Source organism: Staurois parvus, unplaced genomic scaffold, assembly GCF_062004578.1.
Source record: "Staurois parvus isolate SC_StPar_1 unplaced genomic scaffold, SC_StPar_1.0 ptg003718l, whole genome shotgun sequence".
NCBI lineage: Eukaryota > Metazoa > Chordata > Amphibia > Anura > Ranidae > Staurois > Staurois parvus.
The window spans coordinates 24749-33519 of NW_028321514.1; the positions used below are offsets into that span (position 1 = coordinate 24749).

Here is an 8771-nt window from a genome sequence, read left to right on the forward strand (position 1 = left end):
TATTAAATGTCCCCATCCATCATGTGTGCTGAGGGAAAGGAGCCATACATAATACATGAGCACAGCAGAATGACTGGGAAATCATTTTATCGAAGCTGTTTGGATACACCCTTGAAACCTCGAGAGTAAATCCTCAGCAGTCTACGAGCAACAGACCTCGACAAGAAACGATTTCCCCTTGGGCCTGTTTGTTGTTTCATGGCTTTCTATCAATTTTTATTTAGGTTTCTTCTCTTTATTTTTTTACACCCTGGGGCAAAGCAGTTGAATTGTGCAATCGCAATGTGCATCACTCAGTGTAATTGCCGTGTTTAATAATTGGAATATTACTCCTGAGTATTACCTATACCGGCATGCAGCTAGGAGAACGAAAACGGCTTTGTAGTAACCTTGTCAAATTGCACACCCCTTCATTGCCAGACCAGCCAACGTGCACGTTAGACAAATTCATTTTAGGGATACCAGCAGCAAAAGAAACAGGATTTTTAGTCAAGTCCATGGTTATGACCTCTGTACATAATAAACTATCTCTCTGATATTCAATGTATTATTTGTTTGTATAATTTGTATGTTTATAGTGTAGATCTTACCAGTGTGACACACATTATCCCTGATGAAGATTCGTAACAATTAAAACGCGTTGGAGGTTTATTCATGTGTTATTCATGTTTATGTGTTACACTATGACTGTGATATATGCCCGAGAACCGTTCTGCTATCATTAAGGTTGTACCCATACCTGTTTTTTTAACCATTTCAATACCGGGCAATTTTACACCTTCCTGCCCAGGCCATTTTTCAGGTTTCAGCGCTCTCACACTTTGAATGACAATTGCGCTGTCATACAACATTGTACCCAAACTAAAATTTTATCATTTTCTTCACACAACTAGAGCTTTCTTTTGGTGGTATTTAATCACCGCTGGGGTTTTTATTTTTTGCTAAATTAACAAAAAAAAAAAAAAAAAAAAATTTGAAAAAAAAAACAAAAAAACACGTTTTTCTTTGTTTCTGTTATAAAAGTTTACAAATAAATAATTGTTCTTCATAAATTTAGGCCGAGATGTATTCTGCTACATGTCTTTGGTGATAACCCAAATTAGGATGTATTATTTAGTTTGTAGGAAAGTTATAGAGTTCACAAACTATGGTATAGATCTGAATATTGATCAATCCTGAAGTACTGACGGCCAATCTAATTTCTTGAGGTCCAAGAATGTCAGAACAGTACAGATATCCCCCAAATGTCAGAACAGTACAGATATCCCCCAAATGTCAGAACAGTACAGATATCCCCCAAATGTCAGGACAGTACAGATATCCCCCAAATGTCAGAACAGTACAGATATCCCCCAAATGTCAGGACAGTACAGATATCCCCCAAATGTCAGAACAGTACAGATATCCCCCAAATGTCAGGACAGTACAGATATCCCCCAAATGACCCCTTTTTGCAGAGTAGACAGTCCGACGTACTTCATAAGAGGCATGGCGAGTTTTTTGAAGTTGTATTTTTTTTGTCATAATTTTTCGGAAAATTCAAAAAATTATTTTCAGTATTTTCTTTTTACATACTGTCACCAGTGCAGTACAGCGTCATCATATAACTGGCATGGCGGTGAACAGGGACACTGACTGGTGACAGTATGAAAAAAAAAAAAAAAAAATATATATATATATATATATATATATATATATATATATATATATATATATATATATATATTATTATTTTGAATTTTTTATTACTTTTTATTTTTTTTTTCATATTTTACTATGACCAAAGTAGTACAATGTTACCATAGTAACATTGTACTACTTTGGGGAAGTCATCAGTTTTTTTCTTGTTTTTTTACACAATTTGCTTATAGCAAAGAATTACTTTGCTATAAGCAAGCATTTACCTGAATGAAAGCGATTCATTCAGCTTTTTTTTTTTTTTGTGCTTAGCTGTGATTTGGCCACAACTAATCACATGACATGTGCATGTGACCTGCTGTGACCATTCACAGCTAGGCACTAGTATACAATGGATGGCATGAATGAAGCCATCCATTGTATACAACTGTCATGTGACCTGCTGTGATTGGTCACAGCAGGTCACATGGTACCAGCAACGGGGGTCGGTACTCAGATCTGTCATTGGCCGTGTCCGAGGCACACGGCCGGTGACAGATCGCGCGCTGCGCGGCTCTGCAACCGTGCATGTGCGGGAGCACGCCAAATGGTGTGCACCCAGAAAGCTGAAGCATTTTTGCGGCCGCCAAACGGCTATAGGCCGGGCGGCTAATGGTTAAGACCAAGTACCGCCATCCACGACCTCTTTGTTTCCCGCTCCCTCAACCTCCTGGCGATTACGGAAACCTGGATCCAGCCCACTGACTCTACCTCCCCTGCTGCACTCTCCTACGGCGGTCTCACCTGGACCCACTCACCCAGGCCCAACGGTCGTAAAGGTGGTGGGGTTGGCCTGCTCCTGTCACCGCTGAGCACCTTCCGAGTCCTCCCAAACCCCCCCTCCCTATCCTTCTCCTCCTTCGAGGCCCACTGTGTCCGACTATTCTCCCCAACCCCCCTGAAGATTGCTGTGATATACCGGCCTCCTGGATCCATACCCCGCTTCCTGGAAGACTTCTCCTCCTGGCTACCCTTCTTCCCCTCCTCTGAGCTACCCACCATCATTCTTGGGGATTTCAACATCCCTGTCAACCTCGACAACCCGGACACAGCCCGTCTCCTCCACTTAACCTCCTCCTTTGCACTTGCACAGTGCATACAATCCACCACCCACTCCGACGGTAATATCCTTGATCTTGTCTTCTCCAACCGCTGCGCTCCCCACAACCTCACTAACACCCCCTTCCCTCTCTCTGACCACAACCTGATTACTTTCTCTATCTCCTCATCCTCCAATGCCTACCCTTCCAAATGTCACACTACTACCAGCCGTAACCTCCGCAACCTTAACCCTGCCTCCCTCCAATCCGCAGTTGATCAACTCCATGACCGCATCCTCCCCCTGTCCTGCCCCGACTTGGCTATGACCGCCTACAACAATGCGCTGTCAACAGCCCTTGACTCACTAGCGCCTTTAACCACACGCAACATCAGACCCCGACCGCTCCAGCCCTGGCAGACTGATCACACCAAAACCCTCAAACGACACAGTCGTGCCCTGGAGCGACTATGGCGCAAAACCAAATCCCAACAAGCCTTCACCCGATACAAATCTGCCTTCCACACCTACACCTCCTCCCTCCATACTGCCAAACAAGCCTACTTCCTGACCCTCATCAAGGCCCTCTCCTCCAATCCTCGCCGACTCTTCTCCGCCTTCAACTCTCTACTCTCGCCACCCCCACCTCCACCCAGCACCTCACTCACTGCCCTTGAGATTGCCAATCACTTCAAAAACAAGATTGACAAAATTCGCAAGGACATTGCCGCAACTCACACGCCGTCTCAACCCGTCCCCTCTCACACAGCTACCCCCTCATCCCCCCTCCCCCTCGACATAACCCACAGGGACTTTGTCGCTGCTCAAACTCCCTCCAACCCCCTTCCCCCTCACTCAGCTACCCCCTCTACACCCCTCTCCCACGGCCCCACCACTGCTCTAACCTCCTCTCCCACCCCACCCTACATTCCTCATACTGAAGCTCCCCCAACACTCCGCACCTTTGACCTTACTACCATCGAAGAAGTCTCCAGGATCCTCTCTGATGCCCACCTCACCACCTGCCCCCTTGACCCTATCCCCACACAACTCCTACGACCTCCCTCCCCCTCCATCCTACGCTCCCTCACCCACATCTTCAATCTCTCCCTCTCCTCCGGCACTTTCCCTTCCCCTCTGAAACATGCACACATCACCCCCATACTTAAAAAGCCCTCCCTGGACCCCAATGACCCGAACAACCTCAGACCCATCTCCCTGCTCCCATTTACATCTAAACTCCTTGAGCGCCTAGTCTACGCCCGCCTATGCTCTCACCTCAACGACAACAACCTCCTCGATCCCCTACAGTCCGGCTTCCGTCCCCTACACTCCACCGAAACTGCCTTACTCAAACTCTCCAACGACCTGCTAACCGCCAAAGCTAATGGCCACTATTCAGTGCTCCTACTCCTTGACCTCTCTGCGGCCTTTGACACAGTCGACCACCCCCTCCTCCTCAAAAAACTACACTCCCTCGGCCTCAGAGATTCTGCTCTCTCCTGGCTCTCATCCTACCTGTCACAACGCTCTTTCAGCGTTACCTATAATGCCACCACCTCCCTCTCACTCCCCCTCTCTGTTGGGGTCCCTCAAGGCTCTGTCCTCGGGCCCCTTCTCTTCTCCATCTACACCTCCTCCCTTGGCCGACTCATACACTCTCACGGCTTCAACTACCACCTCTATGCCGACGACACACAAATCTATCTCTCAACCCCCCACCTCACCCCCTCGGTCTCCGCCCGAATCACACACCTGTTGAGCGACATATCAGACTGGATGTCGCTCTACTTCCTTAAACTGAACCTCTCCAAAACCGAGTTTCTTGTCTTCCCTCCAGCCCGGACACCACCCCCCATTGACTTCTCCATCATGTCCAACAACGCCACCATCAAACCCGCCCCGCAGGCCAGAGTACTTGGTGTTATTTTGGACTCCAACCTATCCTTCCAGCCCCAAGTCCACTCTTTAACAAACTCGTGCAGACTCCACCTCCGCAACATCGCCAAAATCCGCACGTTCCTAACTCCAGAAACCACTAAACAGCTCATCCACTCCCTCATCATATCGCGACTCGACTACTGCAACTCCCTCCTCACTGGCCTGCCTCGCCGCTGGCTATCCCCGCTTCAGTCCATCCTGAATACGGCTGCCAGACTCATTCACCTTTCCAACCGCTCCGTTTCCGCCACCCCCCTCTGCCAATCCCTCCACTGGCTTCCGATTGCGCAACGGATCAAATTCAAAATCCTAACGCTGACATACAAAGCTGTCCACCATACTGCCCCGAACTACATCACTGACCTAATATCCAAGTACCGCCCAGCACGCACACTCCGCTCCTCACAAGACCTCCTTCTCTCTAGTTCCCTGGTCTCCTCCTCCCATGCCCGCCTCCAGGACTTCTCCAGGGTGTCATCCATCCTCTGGAACTCCCTGCCCCAACCCATCAGATTATCACCTACTCTCCTCTCCTTTAGGCGCACCCTGAAAACCCATCTCTTCAGGGAAGCCTACCCCGCCCCCTGCTAACTTGCCGACCTCCTCCACTCTTCCTACCACTCCATCCCCCACAGCTATCTCCTCCTGTGCCACCATCCCCTCCCTCCTAGATTGTAAGCTTGAAAGAGCAGGGCCCTCGATCCCCTCATGTTTTGCATTGTATTGGTATTGTTCTGTCACATGTTCTGTCCCCTTTGTAATGTACAGCGCTGAGCGAACTATTGGCGCTTTATAAATACTGTATAATAATAATAATAATAATAAAGTACGGGTATCGATACTTTTCCTCACGTACTCGTCGATACCATTTACCGATACCTATTTTCAGTGTGTGACAGTGTACCGATATTCACGCAAATGCTTAGTATCAGCACCAATATCGGTGTAACCCTAGCTATATGTACAGTGTTTTTAATGAACAAGAATACATTTTGTAGTTTTCATTTTGTCTGCCTGAAGAACTGTAGACAAAGACAAAAGACAGTATGAAACAAATAAAACATGTAACAGGACTCGCTGCCAGAAATACGGCACAAGCTATACGGGACATGTAACAAGACTCACCGCCAGAAATACGGCAAGAGACATACGGGACTTGTAACAGGACCCACCTCCAAAAGTACGGCAAGAGACATGTAAAAGGACCCACCACCAGAAGTATGGCAAGAGACATGTAACAGGACTCACCGCCAGAAGTACAGCAAGGGACATACGGGACATGTAACAGGACTCAAAGCCAGAAGTATGGCAAGAGACATGTAACAGGACTCACCACCAGAAGTACGGCAAGAGACATGTAACAGGACTCACCACCAGAAGTACGGCAAGAGACATGTAACAGGACTCACCGCCAGAAGTACGGCAAGAGACAAACAGGACATGTAACAGGACCCACCGCCAGAAGTATGGCAAGAGACATACGGGACATGTAACAGGACTCAAAGCCAAAAGTACGGCAAGAGACATGTAACAGGACTCACCGCCAGAAGTACGGCAAGAGATATACGGAACATGTAACAGGACCCAATGCCAGAAGTATGGCAACTGAGATGCGGGACATGTAACAGGATCCACCGCCAGAAGTATGGCAAGAGACATGTAATAGGACCCACCGACCGAAGTACAGCAAGAAACATACGGGACATGTAACAGGACCCACCGCCAGAAGTATGGCAAGAGACATACGGGACATGTAACAGGACTCACCGCCAGAAGTACAGCAAGAAACATACGGGACATGTAACAGGACCCACCGCCAGAAGTACGGCAAGAGACATGTAACAGGACTCACCGCCAGAAGTACGGCAAGAGACATGTAACAGGACTCACTGCCAGAAGTACGGCAAGAGACAAACAGGACATGTAACAGGACCCACGGCCAGAAGTATGGCAAGAGACATACGGGACATGTAACAGGACTCAAAGCCAGAAGTACGGCTAGAGACATGTAACAGGACTCCCCACCAGAAGTACGACAAGAGACATGTAACAGGACTCCCCACCAGAAGTACGGCAAGAGACATGTAACAGGACTCCCCACCAGAAGTACGGCAAGAGACATACGGGACATGTAACAGGACCCACTGCCAGAAGTACGGCAAGAGACATGCAGGACATGTAACAGTACTCACCACCAGAAGCACGGCAAGGGACATGTAACAGGCCTTACCGCCATGTGGGGGAACATAGCCCTATCAGACTCGAAACTGGTATCGGTTTCAAGTATTGGTACATTTGCATGAGTACTGATACTTGTGCAAATGCTTAGTATGGGCACCGATATCGGTGCAAGCCTAGCTATCATGTTATATATGTATGATGTTTTTAATGAACAATAATACATTTTGTAACATTATTTTTGTCTGCCTTTTGTGGTGTGCCTTATAAATCTCATTTCTTTTGCCGCTGGTATTCATTATATTTTTGGAATGTGGCACTTACTATAACCAGATCGGGCTACCTATAAACATTTTAGAGATACTTGCCTCAGCTTCCTTTTTAGGTGCGGGATTATTAACACCATCCAGTTTATTCTTTAATTCTGGAAAGAATAAAACAATAGCTATGAAATTAGAAAAGAGGACATTGCTTGGAAGCATTATATCATAAACAGGCCAAGCAAGGTTTTAAAAATGTTTAAATCAATTTTTCAAACAATAAAATACATACAAAAACATGCATATCAGGCATCCTCTTAGCCTGAATAGAGTTTTGTTCTAGGAGCAGAATGGGAAGTCCCTGTCCCACTGCTGTAACTCAGCGCTGTATAATGTACGAGGTGTGACTACTTAATTCCTGCATAGCCCTAAGGTGGTGAGTCAAATGGCCATTTGCACTCGAGCCTGTTCTGACGTGTTCTAACTTGCACTCTCCTGGGTCACAGACTGGTGGACTCAGTCTTTACGGAGTAGTAGAAGAAATAACAAGTATTTGCGTACAGCTGTTGGGTGAAAATGAGTTACAGGGACCTGGAGCAGCGAATTAACATCAAATTTTGTGTAAAAATTGGCAAAAGTGCGAGTGAAACTTTAGCTATGTTACAGCAGGCTTATGGTGAACATTCTATGAATACATCAGTTGTTTCTAAATGGCATAGACCAGTGGTTTCCAAACTGAGTCCTGGGGGCCAGATGCGGCCCTTTGCTTGCTTTTATCCGGCCCTTGGGGCACAATTTCATTTATGGACACCAATGATGGGCCATAGTTCCTTCCAATGACACCAACAATGGGGAACAATTCCTACCAATGACGCCGATGGGCACAATTCCTTCCAACGACACCAGTGCTGGGGCACAATTCCTCCCAATGATGAGGCACAGTTCCACCCAATGACATCAATAATGGGGCACAGTTCCTCCCAATGACACCAACAATGGGGCCCAATGACACCAATAATAGGGCCCATTTCCGCCCAATGAAGCCAGTGACAGGGCACAGTTCCTCCCAATGAAGCCAGTGATGGGGCACAACTCCTCCCAATTACATCAACGATGGGGCACTATTCCTCCGACTGATACCAATTATAGGATATTATTCCTCCCAATCACACCAATGATGGGACATGATTCCTCCCAATGATGGGGCACTATTCCTACCAATGACACCAACAATGGGTCCATATATACCAATGATGGAGCACAGTTCTTTCCAACGACACCAAGGATGGGGCATTGTTTACTCCAACTGATGCTGGGACATTTTCTACTCCTGATGGTCACAGTGCGGCCCCTTTACCGTCTTAAGGACAGTAAACTGGCCCTTTATCTAAAAAGTTTGGAGACCCCTGGCATAAAACAGTTTAAGGAGGAGCAGGAAGATGTTATTTTTATTTATTTACAAGTCACAGATATTTATTTGATATAATATTATTTATGTATCAACTTAAGCACTTTTAGTGTATTTATAAAAGTGTGAGATTATTTATAGTTAAGGATTTTGCAAATAGGAGCGCGGCACTATAAATTGATTTATAAATTAATTTATACAATTGAACAATAGCAACACAATTAAGTGGGTTTGTGTAAGTGCCAGCGAACCTTAGTACACCATACTA

At 46.5% G+C, this 8771-nt stretch overlaps 1 protein-coding gene across 1 annotated transcript in view; it reads right to left on the bottom strand.

The window, feature by feature from the left end:
- The window catches only part of LOC149427492 (protein zwilch homolog), a gene marked incomplete at both ends in the record, with an annotated part of 30646 nt that extends 23387 nt beyond the window's left edge, over positions 1-7259 (bottom strand). The window contains one exon of the mRNA XM_089667971.1: positions 7204-7259. Coding sequence (XP_089524097.1) covers positions 7204-7259 — 56 coding nt within the window. The remainder of the gene's footprint in view (positions 1-7203) is intronic.
- Positions 7260-8771: the final 1512 nt, after the last annotated feature.